Source organism: Haliotis rubra, unplaced genomic scaffold, assembly GCF_003918875.1.
Source record: "Haliotis rubra isolate DU_JTF1 unplaced genomic scaffold, ASM391887v1 Scf208, whole genome shotgun sequence".
Lineage (NCBI taxonomy): Eukaryota > Metazoa > Mollusca > Gastropoda > Lepetellida > Haliotidae > Haliotis > Haliotis rubra.
In genome coordinates this window covers 1,363,391-1,382,136 of record NW_025766092.1, presented here as the reverse complement: position 1 = coordinate 1,382,136, position 18,746 = coordinate 1,363,391, and the positions used below count along the sequence as shown (strand labels likewise).

General features: G+C 40.7%; 1 protein-coding gene across 1 annotated transcript; it reads right to left on the bottom strand.

Annotated features, from left to right (window-relative positions):
* Positions 1-5,430: 5,430 nt before the first annotated feature.
* On the bottom strand, positions 5,431-18,512 carry LOC124276323 (low-density lipoprotein receptor 1-like). The gene is made up of 8 exons (XM_046711938.1): positions 18,401-18,512; positions 16,599-16,721; positions 11,691-11,813; positions 10,080-10,217; positions 9,381-9,503; positions 8,356-8,472; positions 7,199-7,324; positions 5,431-5,776 (listed from the first exon to the last, which is right to left on the bottom strand). Exons 1-8 carry the CDS (start codon positions 18,462-18,464, stop codon positions 5,739-5,741), a joined length of 852 nt encoding a protein of 283 aa, XP_046567894.1. The 5' UTR covers positions 18,465-18,512; the 3' UTR covers positions 5,431-5,738.
* Between the last annotated feature and the right edge of the window lie 234 nt (positions 18,513-18,746).

Here is an 18,746-nt window from a genome sequence, read left to right as displayed (position 1 = left end):
GCTAGAGCTAAGGTTGGCAACGTGCTTCTCTCGCTTCGGTTCGAAGAGTATTTTAATATCAAAATAAAAATCGTCACCATCAATGCTATCAATGGAGACGACCATTTTCTCACAGGGTTGTGCTCTCAGATTTCCAACCTCATATTTAATAATTACACACGCACAATATAATTCATCATTTTAAGCGCTACCAGTGGCATATCAAATCGTTCTTCGCCTCCATTACCCCTGCCGGCTTCCGTTTCAACAGATTAAAAATATTTTTCGAACCGAAGCGAGGGAAGTACGTTGCCAACCTTTGCTCGTTTCTCGCGCATATAGGAGGTCTGGTCATTTCTCTTTGTTGCGCAACCCCATTTGCGCTACAGTTTGCCTGTGGTCGACGACAACTCCTTCCCCTTTTCGGGCGCTATTGTGTCGCAGGGTCAGGCTTCCGATTGTCCCAGACAAATATGACGAAGTTTGGGAGTTGACCGTAATACCAGGCGGACAGGTGATAGTAGAACGCACATTATTTCAAGTTATGATTACGTCACACGTAGAACTCTGTTAATTGGTCGTAGGCTAGATATGGGTAGCACGTACAAATCCTTATACATGTGATTAGCTAAAGGAGATTTAGCCATAGGCTAGAATAAAACCAGAAATAAGGCAGCCGGTGACTCTTAGTTTTAAAGTGAGTGAGTATGGTTTTACGCCGCTTTCAGCAAGATTCCAGCAATATCACGACGAGGGACACCAGGAATGGGCTTCACACATTGTACCCATGTGAGGAATCGAACCGGGGCTTCGGCGTAACGAGCCAACGCTTTTACCACAAGGCTACCGCACCGCCTTTAGTTTTAAAGCTGCAACTGGGTAAATACCCAATTCTCTATTTCATATAATATTTTCAAAAATTATTAAATGGAAGTCAATGATCAACATGTCGAACACAAAAACGTTAAAATTTAAGTGAAATGCAATTACCACTAAAATACCACACAAGAGCCCTCACTGCTATTCAGGCAGTCACGTTTTGCAATGCATAACCGTTATAGGTCATCAATCCACGGCTTCGCATCACCTCACGTTCCGTTGCATCGCATCTTTTCATTCCTGCTTCAACGCAGCATGGTATAAACGCTCAGTCGCACGACTCTATTGTGTTCCGCCCATTTCTGGTGTCCCCGCCCTGATATTGCTGGAATATTGCCAAACGCGGCGTAAAACCATACTCACTCAATATTGTGTTCCTCACAAAAAGAAGTTGATATCCATAAATTTACCTTTATGTGTATCACGTCTAAATGCCGTTCAAGTCTTTCCATTATTCGTGTGAATATATATATACTGGACAAATTAAGTTAGGGATATTGTTTTTTATGATTGATATTTTATCAGTATGCCAATGAATAAATAGATCAGTATTCATAATTAAAAATTTACATATACATGTATGTATAACTATTTTTGTCCAGTATATATAGTTTACGCTACTCATCTTAAAGTTGAGGGCTGGTTGAAGACAATTACCTTCTCACTTGAAATGTAAAAAGAAATAAGGTTTGGAAATTTTCGTATTTTTCTACCATACGTCTGTAATTTTTTATGTCTACAACCCCTAATACATCAACTTCAGTCAACGATTTGATCACTTTCGAAAGACATTTAACAACCATTCTTTACAATCACTCTCTGTTAGTCATTCATATACATATGCTATTGATACAACCTGTACCTGTTATTCATGTCAATAGATAAAAAGGTGACCGTGTCAATCAATCACTATGTATGTTTTATTCATGGTCCTATTGTACATTTGGAAACATTTGATCATAAACTTGCTATCATTGCTCTCGGGCATACAGGGCAACAAAGACACTTTATCATGTGTTGTGTATTTGTGTGTTATTGTATTTCCCGTATGACCTTTCAGTGGTACTTCGTAACTGTATATAAAGAACATTAAAGAGCGACCACATCACAGATTCGACTCGGAGCTCTCAGATCATCTTGGTAAGTATTTTCAGTGTCTGTTACGCTGACTGAGAAAATGTTCCGTGTGTAACGTTACCGGACTACAGTGAGTAAGTGAGTTTATTTGTACGCCGCTTTTAGCAATATTCCAGCTATATCACGGCGGGGACATCAACAAATGGGCTTTACAACCGGACTACAGTGACATCCTGTATTACAGTATTGCAAAGCACTACACGTGGCGTTAGTCTCTCATACAGACCCTGAAGTAAATATATCAAAGAAAGCCCACGCAAGTCTAGAAAATGTGGCAAGTCTAGATTTCCACAGCTTGAAGAAAGTCTCAGGGCTCCTTTTCATTATATACCGAACCACAAAAGAAGCGTCGCCTTTCAAAACCAAATGCAAGTTTTTGTTCTTAGAAAGTGGTGTTTTCATTATGATTGTATCGTTTTGTTAACATGTTTTTCAATCAAATTAACAGTTATCCAACATCAGTGTGTTTTCTGATAAGAAAGCATATCGATCAATTGCACCTAAAAAGTCAGACGTGGAATAAAGGTTCCATATGACATTCGTGAAAAGAAAATGCACGTGCACAACTCTACCAATGAAAGTGAGTGCAAAACTCGCCTGAAATCATTTTGTTTTGACGCCATCGCCATGGCACGACTTACGAAAAATCAGAGGAACCAAGATTTGGGACGATTGCAAGTTGGCCAGACCGCACGGAGGGTAGCAAATCATTTTTATGTTCATGTTAGGACAATCTACCGACTGCAGGAGTGGTATCAGGTCACTAACAACATCAATGACCGTTCAGTAACATTACAACGTCAAGACCGACAGATTGTGCGCAACCATCTACAGGATCGCTTCCCCAGAGCGACGGAAACTGCATGCCAAACAATTGGGACTCACAACAGACCCATCAGTGCCGAAATAGTGCGTCGACGTTTGCGCGGAAAAAAAATTCTGCTGTCACGGACCATATCGTAGTCCTGTCCTCGCCGCTCATCACTTCCAAAACCGACTGCAATGGGCAGCTCAGCATCGAATTGGTGTTATCGACAATGGAGAAATGTGCCTTTTTCTCATGAAAGCCGATATTGTGTTTCGACAGTCGATGGCAGAGTGAGAGTATGGTGAAGGCGTGGGGAACTGTTTTCCAATGAGTGTATTGTTGAAATAGACTCGTAGGGTGGTCCAAGCATCATGGCCTGGGGTGCAATCGGTCTGAACCAGATAGTCGGCATCCTGGTGTTCCAGAATCTCGGTCCAGGATGAGGAAATGACGTGGCAGCTGCTCGCTATATTGACCAAGTCATAATACCCCACGTTATAACACATTTTGGACGTTACAGAAATCACATCTTCCAGCAAGCGCTCAGTCCAGATCTGAGTCCAATAGAACACCTTTGGGACGAGTTTCGAAGAAGACTGAACGACTTCCTACAAAGGCCGACAACAATCGAAGGCAGGACTCGATCAGTCATTTCACAGAGTATGGACTCAAGTGCCTATGGCCTTCCTCTTTCGGCTAATTCATTCCATGTACAGACGGTGTAATGCTTTCGTCGATGCCAATGGAGGGCCACACACAATACTGACTTTGGGGTATCCTCATGGTACCATTTATAGTGATTTTGTTTGTGTGAAATGTGATTCCCGAAAATGTGTTAACCATAATTACCACGTTTGAACTGAATCCTCCCTTTTGCTTTGTTAATTAGAGTAAATCAAAGTTTGTGCTTTACAAAACCGCTATCTCGGTGCGACATTTCTTTTGTGGTTCAGTATATTTTCTTTTTTTACTATGTATTTTCTCTTCTGTAAAATATGTTTCATTTCAGAGAATAGATGCTGAAGTTGTCTTCAAGTTGATACTCTTTGGGCGATTCTGTTCAAGCCTAAGCATGAGTAACGTTATTCCGAACGCTGTCAACATTATCATCGCGGCGATCAGTTATTATCGAATAATTTGTAATGCTTCTTAGTACCATTTAAACCCGAGTGGAAAGAGTTTCATTGAATGGCCCTGTGATAATTAAAGTTGCTTGCCTAATTCTTGGAGGAAAGGCAGCGTATATTTACAGCAACTTGTGATACAATCGTGTCATATTTCTTGCAGACATCGCCTCCACTATGTTGAAGAACGTGATTCTCCTCTTTGCCGTTGCTGTTACCTTCACATCAGCCGTGTTTTATCCATATGGACGCTTCAACTCTTTCGGGATTAGCCCGTTTGGCGCTGGGAGTTTCGGAGGAAGCCCTTATGGCGCTGGGATTTTCAGAGGAAGACCCTTTGGCTCTGGGATTTTCGGAGGAAGCCCCTTTGGCTCTGGGATTTTCGGAGGAAGCCCCTTTGGTGCGGGCCAGTTTGGAGGTGGTAGATTCGGAGGTGGACCATTTCGGGGTTTCGGCGACGGTTCGTTCAACGAATGGAGATCCGGCGGGGTCGGGGGATTTGAAAGAACTGATTACCCCGATTATCCCAATTATCCTGATTACCCCGACAATCGTATTAACTGAGGAGACCGTTGTATTATTTGTACTGCAGTTGCTCGTAGACTATATTTTGAAACACTTATTTGAAAATTTCACCAAATAAGTTGCAAATGTGAAATGTGAAAAGTAAAAATGTTCAAACTTATGTGAAGTCTTTATTGTTTTTATTATTGGCTTTTCTATAATAGGTATTTACTGGTGCATATTTACAACGGTATTTAAGTACAAAGTGAACCAACTTTCAGTATAACTGATTTTTTTCAGAAATCATGAACATACCAAGTACGATAAACAATCGTAATTATTGAGTGAGTGAGTATGGTTTTACGCCGCTTTTAGCAATAACCCAGCAATATCACGGCGGGGAAAACCAGAAAAATGTTCAAACTTATGTGAAGTCTATATTGTTTTTATTATTAGCTTTTCTATGATAGGTATTTACTTGTGCATATTTACAACGGTATAAGCAATAATCCAATAATTTAGCAATGATCCAGCAATATCACGGCGGGGGACACCAGAAATGGGCTTCATCGTAATTACTGAAGTAACTTAAGTGAACATTGAAGCTTTTTTAAAGTCAATTAATAATGATTGGGAACAGTTGTTTTATTTTTCCACCAGGCAGCTATTTAAGGTTGTGTGGGGTAGGATAAGCAGGTCAGGGTAGAGAAGCGTCAGTAGTATTGGCTGGGATAGGCCTAGGGTTAATAGGTTTGAATAAGGTACAATACGGTTGGATAGGGTTCGTAGAAGTGGGGTTGGTGTGTAGGGTAGGGTATTTTTGTGTGTACTGAAGATATGACAGCTTTATTAGAATTCAAGTCCTATTTAAAAATAGTTTAAAATATATCGTTTCGAAAACAAAAGAGAAACATTGCATCGTAAACTGTCGTGACACGAATGAGGAATAGAGATTTAGCTTTTACTCTCTTATCGAAAAAGACAGAAAACCGAAAACAAAATGTTGGAAAATATTTATTTCCAAATCTACATGTACTAGGTACATGCATGCCGTCACACCGTTATTGCGCTTGAGGTATCGGAGAACTTCAGTTGCCTGAATCCACATCAGCCGCTGTATTATGAGAGGCGGACGACCAAACCATAAACGGAAATATGACCCTTCCACCGGCAGTGGTTTCAGAGGCGTTTGTTTATGTACATTGGTAGAAAACAACCATGTCATGAGCTTAGTAGTCCGTAGTCACCAATATTGGAACAAACCAAAATCAATTCGGTTTAATTATGATTTCGGTTTTATTGATTACTCAGCCTCGAAGCAGCCTCTTCAAAGTGGATCCAGAAGCTGAAGAATAAACAATAGCGCGTCTTATGCCCTCTATGGACGACAGATTTACAATTAGTATTACTGTACATATTACATTTTTAACCAGTATCTCAACATAAGCGTGCGTAATCTTACATCACAATCTAATTCTACTTCCGTATTCCTTGCACTCAGTCTAACTAGGCAACGTATAGGGCGAGGTAATTCATTGGATGTTGCAGTAAGTGACGCCTTTAAGTGTAATCTTAAAATATATCACGACTATCTGATACCCATTGTTTGTTTATGTGACATACCCGCGGTAGGAGAACGTGTTCTCTGACCAATACTATCCAATCAGGATCAGTGAACAAGACGTGTGTCACCTTCTTCAAGCAATTATGAGAAAGAGTTCGAAATAGACGTAGGCCCGAGACCGACAGATGTATTCTCGGACTGAGGATTTTAGGTATCAGCAGGCAATTGCGGCCTGAGTAAACATGGTAAATAAATATACCACTAAGAATGCCTTGTAAAACAGGATCCAGATTCAAAGTAATACGGTCGTTAGACAGTCATACTGACCGGGGAACTTACAGAGGGGAGAAATGGAGAAGACTTACGAGACCAGTTTATGTAGACTCTCCGCAGTACAATAGGTATCGCATTACTTGCTGATGGCTCTATTACTACACTGCTATGGGGGCTCGTAAATGTCATTTCCGGAAGCCAAAATGCCTTGTCTGTTCGTCACCAGAGTTCGTGAGGTCATTTCGTGATGTGACGAATGGCATTAGTTACCAAACATAATTTAAATTGCATGAGCATGTCTATTCACCATAAAAGTTTAGGTCGACTAGGCCAAGAGGGTTTGTTTTAAATGCCCTGGGACGAGATTTCCGAAGCTCTCTTAGCGCTAAGATAGTCCTAAGTTAATGTTAATGTATGGCACTTACGACTGTCTTAGCACTAAGAGAGCTTAAAAAATCTAGATCCAGGCACTTTAGGCTCTCAGATCTATTTTCTGTTCAAAAGCGAATGAATATGGCGAATTCGTTTCAAGTACGAACAGTTATTTGCGTCTATTTCTAAATCCACTGAAATATCATTGATGGAATCATCAGGGTCCTGTTCCACAAAGCTATCGTGGCGCTACGACTGTCGTAAGTTTATATTACAGTGTAGGAGGTACGACAGTCGTAGCGCCAACGATAGCTTTGTGAAACTCTGCCCAGGGCTTAGATTTTCGAAGCCCTCTTAGCGCTAAGACAGTCGTAAATGCCATACATTAACATTAACTTACGATTATCTTAGCGCTAAGAGAGCTTCGAAAATCTAGGCCCAGATCTGGATGTTTAGAGGGATAAGTTAACCCACTAGGATGCCCCGCCACCTGATACGTGAGTCCTAATGTTGCAGTGTTGAGAAGAGGTAGCTAAAAGGACACACTGAAACACTTACAACAGTCTTCTTCATCATCCCCTTCAGGGCAGTCGTTTTCTGAATCACACACCCATGATGATGGTATACAACGGTTGCCTGTCTCTGTCGAGCACTGGAACGTCTTGGGCGAGCACGTCTTGGTTCCTTAACGAAAAGATTTCAAGATGCAATCACATTTCTGCAGAGCTTAAAGACCTCGTCATTTTTGCAGGGTTGGATAATGAAAGGTCGTCGGGGATGGAGTCTTGGCGGTTAGGGACTGAGTGGGTTATCAGTGGTAGAGACTTGGTGGTCGTCAAGGGACTATGTATGTGTCACAGTGGTGTAACCTTTGTGGTCGTTAAGAGTTAACTCTTGAGTTTTCAGTTCGTTTCTGAGTTGGAGACTGCAAGGTCGTCGTGCATGAAGTCTTGGCGGTCGGGGACTGAGTCTAGGTTGACAGTGGTGGAGCCTGGACAGGCATACGGGTTGTCCGTTGTTGAGGAAAGGCAGATATAAGGGGTAGGATTGTCAGTGTTGGAGCCAAGGCGGATATACAGATTAGGGTTGACAGTGATGGAGTCTAGGCGGGCCTTAGGAATAGGTGTGTTAATGGTGTCACCAAGGCAAAAGAGGCTGGTTGGTCGTCAAGGATAGAGGTCTGGGTTGACAATGGTGGAGCCTTGGTGGTCGTTTGGGGTAATCCCTGGGCTGCCAGTGGTATAGTGTGGGTGGTCGGTGGTGGAGCTTGTGTGGAGAGATTAGAGCCTTATTGGTCTTCAAGTTGGGGTGGCGTATATTGTCAGTTGTGGATCCCTGTGGTTGTCAAGGGGGTGGGGTGGATTGTCAGTTGTGGAGCCGTTGGTCGTGAAGTTTGAGGGCAGGGTTGTCGTATGGCACACTGATACAAATAGTATTTGTATAGCTTTGATATCATACATACTTTGTCCAGAAGCAAAGCAGAGTTTCGAACGTACCCAAGCCAACATATTTCCACTTTCATTACTACTATTGCTATTGCTACTACTACCTCTTCTACTGAAGTACGATGACAACGATGATTAAGATGTTGATTATAACGAATATCAATATAACTCCAAAAAAGAGTTTTGACATTACATCTTTATTTCCCGAACGGACATTCCAGTCTTCAATCCCATATATATCATTTAACATTAGTATTGTCAAGACCATACCGCAGTCTTCCTCGTCTCGGCCATCGCTGCAGTCTGTTTCTCCATCACACAGCCAACTGTTGGGCATGCACTGATCCATGTCAGGACACATGGTTTGGTTGGGCGGGCAAGTCTGTACTGTAATATACAACCAATATGTATATAGATCGCCTCTACCACTGGCCCGGAGAGCGGTGTAGTGGTAAGAGAGTCCGCCCGGAGAGCGGAAGGTCGCAGGTTCAATCCCCGTCCGCGTCATACCAAAAGACGTTAAAATATGAAACATGTTGTTCCCTGCCTGGCGCGCGGCATTAATGGGTACAACAAGGACTGGTCAGCTCGGAGTCAGTATAATGTGTCTGAGTGGGGTATTCATGCTAAACTGGGGCATGGTATCTCAGTGCGCTAGCACTATCAAACAAACTCAAATCTGGACTTGTACATCCAGCCATACATACACACGCTTGCACGTTGTCATATGAGCGAAATATTCTTAAGTACGATTTTAAAACCAGATCACTTCACCCCCACCCCTGACAATTCTGGCCTCTCTCTGTCTCTCTCTCTGTCTCTCTCTGTCTCTCTCTCTCATATCATATAGAGAGATTTATGTAAATATCAATATTTAGTTTAGGTTTAAATGTCTTTTTTATTATCATTTGAGGGAGAAATATTCTCCACACCTAAAGTTTAAAACAAAAGACACGTGTGTTTGGATTCGGATCTGAAGATTCATGGACCTTAATTGAGTGTTTATAATACGTTCAAGAACCTTTATCTGTACGATCCTCATTTCCACGAAAACTGTAGAGCTTTGGAACCCCATCACGCTGTATGTATTTATTGTGTGTAATGTAATGTGTGTACACCCCCCTCCACACACACACACACACCACACACACACACACACACACACACACACACACACACACACACACACACACACACACACACAATCAGACCCACACACGCACGCACGCACATACCACACCACACACACATAACTACGGAGAACATGAAATCTTCCCAAAAACCTTTGCACTCACCGCATTCTGGACCCTCGTCGCTGCCGTCGTCGCAGTCGTATTCGCCATCACATCGCCAACGTTCCTCAAAACATCCGTTTCCGTCAGCACAAAGCGTCTCCATTGGAGGGCAAACTACTGACTCTGAAAATCATACGTTTTATGATATCAGTATTGAAAGTAAAATTATTAAATACTCGGATCAAATATGTAGGTTTTCGCTTCTAGATGACCTCAACTGCTCGCCAGAAACTGAGGATCTTTCTCCATTGAATTTAATTCATTCTTTTCATGAGATATCTTTATAGCAGGGACAAACATGTAAGTCAAGATCTCCGTCAGAGCCGTAGCATAAAAGCATTTATACCTAACGTTGAAATTACTCAAAAGACTGAAAAGTCAAACTGTCTTTTTCTTTGAGTTATTACGGAATTAGTGATAAATTTTCTCCACCTTCTGATCATCGGGAGGTCTTTAGAATTTCGAAATTAGATCCGCGCTACCTGTCTCTCTTATGTCTCAAAAAACATCGAGCATGTCAAATATCACGTCATACAATTGTATCTGTTCATAGGGCATTGTGTAGTCATATATTACGTCAGATATAATCAAACAACACTGTATATTTCGAAAGTAGAAATTCCTACACACTCGAATTCTTTTTATTTTTTGAAGTTTGTAACAATTAAGGTGGGCCATCGTGTTGTCTTGAAAACATACCTGTGCAATTCCTTTCATCGCTGCCGTCAGTGCAGTCAGCTTCGCCATCACACCAAAATTCATTTCCAACACAGTGATTATTATCTGATTCACAGGGCGTGAAGTCCTGGTCACAAGTATCATCAGTAGTGGTTGCACCTGGAGTGAGTGAGTGAGTGTGTGAGTGAGTCAGTGATTCAGTCAGTCAGTCAGTCAGTCACATGGATCATCAGTAGTGGTTGTACCTGGAGTGAGTGAGTGAAAAGTTAACATCATATCAGCAATGTGTCAGCCATAACGTCACGATAATTTGAATATAGATACTTAATATATATATTAGGATCAGCAAATCTGTCAGCGATGGACAGTAGAATTACTTGAGTACCACAGGTATAAGTTAAAACTAGTTGATAGCATTTAATAAAGTAGATTAGTAAACAACACATTGTACAAATGGGCTATAGATCTCCCAATAACTGAAGGTAGATCACCATACTAGGGACCATGGGGACTTACAGTACCTTTGCTACCTGCATGGACCCTAGCTGGATTTTCACCGTCACTTCATTGTTTGGACAATAATTTAAAAAAATATAAATATAGACTTTTGCAATCATATATTGTTTTACATCTTATGATTACCATTTATTTAAAATTTGAACGAAATCGGTGAAGAAATGAATATTTTAGAAAATTCTACCGCTACACTCCCTACATAAAATAGGGGGGGTGACACTCGCGATCGAAAACCGGACAGCCCGAATATTTTAACGTGAGGTTCAATCAAATCTTACGTTTTTCACAAAAAAATGTGATGAGCTTTAATGATATCCTTTAACCTTTCTGTTCATTGTATTAAATTCGTCTAACTGCATTTCTTACTTGACCACTAACCCTCGCATTAGCACTACCCTCTGCTTGGAACAAACGTCAGGCCTCTCTTCGGTAAACATCGACAGTTCCGTAAATCTTGTAGTAAAACGTTATTTAAGCAGTTTCGAGAAAATCGTTATACACGGCCGTAATGTAAACAATAACAAAGACCCCATTTTCAACATCGCCATGTGCTTTTATATTTTGTCTCCAAATCGTACACATAAAACATGGATCTGAACAACCACATTGATGAATGTAGAACTGTAGCATCCTTATTTTAGCAAATTTGATGACGCATAATTCGATGGTCTTCAGACATTGTGCCCATGTAGGGAATCGAACATGGGTCTTCAGCCTGACGAGGGAATGCCTTAACCACTAGGCTACCCCACCGCCCCCACACTAGTGAATGACATGGGAACATTAAATAATGGATGACGTCTTGTTTCCTTGACAAATGGATGGGTGGGAACATCTGATGTCATCACTAATTTTCATTGATTTTCTGATATTACTATCATAACTATTTTATACCAAACGGAATTTCTTTCTGATGATAGAAGACGACTAGAATGGGGATCAGGTGGTTAAAATGGGTGATAATAAACATGGATGGCAAAGAGACAATATAAGGATGAACAACAGATGGGGTGTATTGTTTATTTTACTATACAGTCCGCTGTTACATATGGTTTCAGCTGAACCCAGATATACGGTTCACTCATTAGTCGATGTTAACACGTATACTGCACCTACCGCAATCATCTTCGTCACTCCCATCCGCACAGTCTTCATCTCCATCACACTCGTGTCTGACTGGAATGCACCCACTTCCGCTTGCGCACGCAAACTCATCTGCCAGGCAAGCTGTAGACGGATCTGTTAACAATGACACAAAATACTAAAAACGCATATACACACTCCATTCCGTATCAGCATGAGTGAGTATGGTTTTACACCGCTTTTAGCAATATTCCAGCAATATCACGGCGGGGGACATCAGAAATGAGCTCCACACATTGTACCAATGTGGGAATCGAATCCGGGTCTTCAGCGTGACGAGCCAACGCTTTAACCATTAGACTACCCCACCGCCCCTCAATATCAAAGAATGCACTCCTTGAACACCAACCGACAACCTTTTTTAAACACTCGTTCCTTGACCAATGATAAACCAGAATGCATTGTTAACTGTTAAACAATTGTTAATTTTTGCAGAAAAGTGATGTCATGTTGCTGGTTGCGCACCCGCCTTTTGTCTTGAAAGTTTATTAAATGACCATTTGAATAGTCCTGCATATTAAATGACCATTGAAACTACATACCTCCTGCATACTTTCAACTCATCAAAGATCCCCATCAAGCAACCGTGACCAAGACTATTACATACCTCCTGCATACTATCAACTCATCAAAGATCCCCATCAAGCAACCGTGACCAAGACTATTACATACCTCCTGCATACTATCAACTCATCAAAGATCCCCATCAAGCAACCGTGACCAAGATTATTACATACCTCCTGCATACTATCAACTCATCAAAGATCCCCATCAGCCATAATCCCATTGTTAATACAAGCAAACACAGCAAACACTCTCTCACACTTGGTAATGCCTCCCGAACTTCATTCTTGCTGGTCATCACTTGATATCGTCATTCTACGATGTATCATTGGTAGTCAAATGGTTATGTGGGCTTACTATAAACCTACAATTTACTGATTCGGCAATCATAATTACATTCAATGTGTACATTCATCAAACCTTGCCATTCGTGTCCCACAGTAATGAACGGGTAACTATATTCACAACTGTTCTGCTTTCGACGTGACTCACTGACAATGCTGGACAACACAAATTTAGGCGGGTCAACCTTCTGTTCATGGTCCAGGGAACTTGGGTTAATTGACTCAAGACTTACAAGTCTTTGTTTGGTTTTCTAGTTCACCATTCATTCCAGCTATTCGTCAAATTTAGCTGAAGCCCGGCGCTATAATCCTTTAAGCAATAGGGTGTTAACTTACAGTCTGTTTCGGCCTAAGAAAGTACACACTGTAGCTTCATCTCGATATGTCATATTTCACCAATTCAACATTTTTGGTCCATTTTATCTTCATGATAAAAGTCATAAATACATATTTCGTACATTATCAGAAAACGAGAAAATAATAACTGAAGACGTAAATAAACATGCATAAATATTTTCTGAACTGAACTTGGTCTTGATGGTGGTTGTGTGTGTTCCTGGAACTGCTGAGAACATCACTGACGGATTTGGCCGTTTGCAGGACAACCTGTCTTACAACATTTCAAATAAACTCGGTCCCTTTTTGTGCTCTTAACCCTAAACTTCGGACCTAGATAGATTAAGTGTCTACCTACCTCCCCTTGAATTTGGAATGTTAACTTGAGCGTTTGCCATCTTGCAATGAGCGAACCATGTCTACATTCTTATATACAGGCACAACTTCAGAAATAATCATTGGAAGAAGCTTCACTCAATTCAGCTAATATTATTCGATTTAACACTAAAATCAGTTACTAGAAATCGAGTTCACTCAAAACAAATTGGAGCCTTGTAATCAATGAGTTCGAACTCAGTCTGCAAAAACGCTCATGTCCCCCAAATGCCTATGGGTGACAACTAATCACTGAAAACAGACGGCAAACTAGCGGACCGTTACTCTTAATTCGTTATCATCACATCAGCTGTCCGGCAAAGTGGGGTATGACCGCTCTGCATTTGCGAGTGACATAGGACTCACACGCGATGCACACGGGTTGACCGCCCGTGTCACATGCGCGTTCTCAACGCGTGTAATGGGAATGAACTTTTAGGCAGTAGTGTAGTAAACTTTCGGTGACTGATAATAAAAACAAATCTCATTCGTTCATTTGCTCTGTAAAACTGACTAACACATGAAAATATATTTGTCGTTTCCACTAATCCTTTCGTTTCCAAGGAAAATATGGAAAGAAAATACATTATGGTGGATTTTGCCCATGACGATATGACGATTTACTCAAGGACGAGTTAGAAAACACGGTAATGACATAAACGTTTTGTGGCATTTGTTTTGATAGAATAGTATTGGCATAAGATGTTGTAATGCGTCTAACATGTATGAAGCTATTCATACAAAACATGAAGTGAATGTATCACTTCCAGAACAAATAGAACACCATTTCATGTTCACATGTCTCCTATACGTCGAGCAATATAAGTCAGGTTAACAGGGCACTAGTCTACATGTCTTTGTGTTACATAACATAGACTCAAGTTAATAAATCTGATATTTAATGACTATTTTCCATAGATACGAACTCTTATACCAAATACGAGAATATTTAATCGATCTTCAACTGGATTATAGGTACTGACACTTCCTTTTACATCGAACCTGCTTAGTTATCTAAGTCTATGAACTATTTGACAGTTGTGACAGTTATACTACCGAACCATTTAAATACACGTTATATTACTGTGCCAGATTGACACACCTGTGAAACACATGCAAATGCAGTTGAAAGTTCGTTTATTTTAACACCCCTTTAAATGGTAACCCCCCATTACCCCTACATGCCACTACCCCTACAGCTTATAACAACATAGTTTACGGTCTGTTGCACTGTTAATCCACTGCCTGTTACCTATGCCACACAATGTACTAATCCACTTAAGAGACATAACAACACACAACTATAAGGTTGAGAGAATGATTTTAATGAAGAGTGATCATCATTTGTCATCATCAAGATTTTAATAAGAATTAACAATAAGTCGTCATCATGATTCTTTGATGGACATTAACAATTAATTGTTAACATTCAATGTTAACATAGTCATTTGTGTCAAGTGTTTCAGTCTATGAACATTCAGTGTTTCAATCTATCCTAGCTTAAGCAGATAGCTGACGGCGTCCAAGAACTGAAGAAGTGATTTCTGTCCAAGCTCAAGCTGCTCCTTGAGTCTACACAGGCGACTGTCAATCTCCCTGAAGACTCGCTTTCTGCTTCTTGTCGCAGCACCTAAGTCTATTTGTGAAATCTTCACCCTCTCAGCATGTTCAATTCTCCTAATGACTTCTACAAATCTGTATATGTTCGGATGCCTGTGTGGAATTTCACGGTTCAGTCGGTTGTGAAAACCTTCTAGATTGTTGTTTGTCCTCGGCCCATCATCGCCGTCGCAAACAGGAGGAATGGTCGACCATCTGCTATCTGCGTCCAGGGATCTTGAAGGTCGACTTCTGATCTCGTCTGTGGTAAAACAGGAATCGTCTTCTGGCGGTGGCGGTACAGGGCGCTGCACATGGATGGAAAGGATGGCATCGTGCGTGTCTCATCATTGGTCAGGTTGGTGAGCTCGTCGTTGTAGATGGTGCGCATCTGTGTTGACTCCTCCCTGGCTCTCTTCCTCAGGTTGCTGACAAACCGGACCTTCTGACTATCCTCTGGTGGGTGATTATGTTCTGTCGTATTCCTTACAACATTGCCAACAGTTGTGACTCTTCCTCTGCATGTTGACTGAACACACTTCCAGTGTCTCTCGACATTCTTAGTGTGAGGATAACCTACAAATAGGACTTGAGGGCCACCTCTCCGTGACATAACAAACTCAACATTATGCAGACCAGCCATGTTGATGCCATGTTAGTTTGTTGTCAACAGCTATATACTATTCCGAACTATCTCAATTTACTTTCTCGTCTCACTTTCTCATTTCCCTCCACTTCTCAATAATACTGTGTATCTTTTATCATGGCACTAAAACAACTTAATTTCAACATTTAACAACCTACACAATATCCAATTTGTAAAATTGTTCTACTCACTAGAGGTTTATCTTTCATCATGAAACTAAAACAACTTTAGGCTAATCCCAAATTTCCATGACACAAAACACTAAAGAACAGTTTAATCCCTCCCTTGATCTCATCTGTAGACTCTATGCACTAATCTCTCTCTTTGGGTCAGTTCATTATGCCAGACAGGTAAATGCCGTGTGTTGTTTTAACTAATTGTAGGGGTACTGGGCTGTAGGGGTAGTGGCATGTAGGGGTTATGGGGTACAACCTTCACGTGTGTAAATCTGACAGCCAGATGATACGTAGAATTCAAACGTTGTTCATATGGCCGCCGGATGAAACTTTCATTTGCTAAAGTAAGTAAATTGGGGAAATACTGTTCCTTCGTGTGGTGTGCCATGTTGTTTCGTCACGGCATACTGAAGGAAAAAATATAAGATCGCCTCTATTCTCTGACATATATATATACACAATGAGGACACTTTTTTGGAAGTATGCCCAGATGTTGCCAGACAGTTGCGAGAGCACATCGGGGACATACTACATGCTGCCTTTCTTTATTTAATCTGAAAACAATGAATCATGTCTGTTTGACGTGATTAAAATCTGGACTTTTATGCGATCCCTTATTTTTTTCACTCTCACAATATCTTATTGCAGCATTATGACAAATCTCGGATGTAATTTGTTCAAAATTTGAAAATGTGTTTCTATAATGTAGGGTTTCTATCACTTAAGACATGTTCGGGGTAAATTAGGTCAATATGTTCAGAAGCGAGTAGAACGGGCATCAGGTTAACATCAGTTGATACTTCAGAAAGAGTGAAGGATTTAATGACATAATGACACATACTGCTTTGACAATCAGCCTCATCTCGGCCATTTACACAGTCATTTTCCCCATCACAGCGCCACGTGGGCGGGATACACGCGCCAGTGCCACAGGAAAAGCTAGAGCTGGGACATGCCGACGGTTCTGTGGACAAAATATACAATAGTGACGGTTGTAGATACGAACATGCTCGTGAAAATATCTTCCAGTTATAATGCACGTACTTGTAATTGTTAAACATGTCCCACTGCACCATGTTAAAGGGCATGTTAAACGAAATATCTAAATTACAGTTGTAATTATTAAACATGTCCCAATGCACCATGTTAAAGGGCATGTTAAACGAAATATCTAAATTACAGTTGTAATTATTAAACATGTCCCTATGCACCATTTAAACCGTCGTGAATAACAATAATTGCAACTATATACCCTGTTAAGAAATATATATAACAATGGTTTTTAATAATAGTTGTAATTACCGTTACCAAACATGTCCGCAAACAACATGTTAAACACGCGTCCAAATAAACATTGGAATTATATATACATGTGTATGCCATACATTTATATATTTATCTAAACATATACACACAAAACAGGTTTCATACTTTTGAAAGATATTTACATACATACACATACTCTCTCTCTCACACACACACACACACATACTCTTTCTCTCTAACACACACACAAACAACATATATGCGCTTGAAAATTCCAGTTGTAATGCACATAAATGTAATTATTAAACATGTCCCAAACATTGCTTGAATGGCAATCGTTCACTTGTTTTCTGAATACAGCAGCTGAACGATTGCCATTCAAGCCGGCAATTTATGCCTGAACTCTTATTTCAGCATCTACTCACGTGCATAAGCCAGGACAACTGACAGAAGATAAAGCTTTAGCCATCTCACTCATTCACTCTTATTTCAGCAACTACTCACGTGCATAAGCCAGGACAACTGACAGAAGATAAAGCTTTAGCCATCTCACTCATTCACTCTTATTTCAGCAACTACTCACGTGCATAAGCCAGGACAACTGACAGAAGATAAAGCTTTTTAGCCATCTCACTCATTCACTCTTATTTCAGCAACTACTCACGTGCATAAGCCAGGACAACTGACAGAAGATAAAGCTTTAGCCATCTCACTCATTCACTCTTATTTCAGCATCTACTCACGTGCATAAGCCAGGACAACTGACAGAAGATAAAGCTTTTTAGCCATCTCACTCATTCACTCTTATTTCAGCATCTACTCACGTGCATAAGCCAGGACAACTGACAGAAGATAAAGCTTTAGCCATCTCACTCATTCACTCTTATTTCAGCAACTACTCACGTGCATAAGCCAGGACAACTGACAGAAGATAAAGCTTTAGCCATCTCACTCATTCACTCTTATTTCAGCATCTACTCACGTGCATAAGCCAGGACAACTGACAGAAGATAAAGCTTTAGCCATCTCACTCATTCACTCTTATTTCAGCATCTACTCACGTGCATAAGCCAGGACAACTGACAGAAGATAAAGCTTTAGCCATCTCACTCATTCACTCTTATTTCAGCATCTACTCACGTGCATAAGCCAGGACAACTGACAGAAGATAAAGCTTTAGCCATCTCACTCATTCACTCTTATTTCAGCAACTACTCACGTGCATAAGCCAGGACAACTGACAGAAGATAAAGCTTTAGCCATCTCACTCATTCACTCTTATTTCAGCATCTACTCACGTGCATAAGCCAGGACAACTGACAGAAGATAAAGCTTTAGCCATCTCACTCATTCACTCTTATTTCAGCAACTACTCACGTGCATAAGCCAGGACAACTGACAGAAACCAAAGCTTTAACAATGCAGCGCTGCGGGAAACCATTGTGATCACCAGTATGGGGCGAGGAACCCTTGTGGTACAACACTTTAGTGTAATTAGATGAAAGGGCAGTTATGTTGACCTTGAGTATGACTAAACAGCAGGCGCATCACGTCCGGTGTAAATGTCACAAATTCCTATTGCGAAAGTACGACCGTCAATCCCAGTCAAATATCATACAGAAATTAATTCATTATAATATGATGATATGAAGTAATTGTAGCGAAAGACATTTAGGCAGTATACTCAGTCACAGTAAAACTGTGTAAAGTTTCAGGCATGAGT

Coding starts and splice junctions, on each gene's coding strand:
- LOC124276323 (XM_046711938.1), bottom strand. CDS start 18,464: ATGGTTTCCCGCAGCGCTGCATTGTTAAAGCTTTGGTTTCTGTCAGTT. Junction 9,504..10,079: donor CGATGAAAGGAATTGCACAG/GTATGTTTTCAA, acceptor TATGATTTTCAG/AGTCAGTAGTTTGCCCTCCA. Junction 5,777..7,198: donor GGATGATGAAGAAGACTGTT/GTAAGTGTTTCA, acceptor TTTATTCTTCAG/CTTCTGGATCCACTTTGAAG.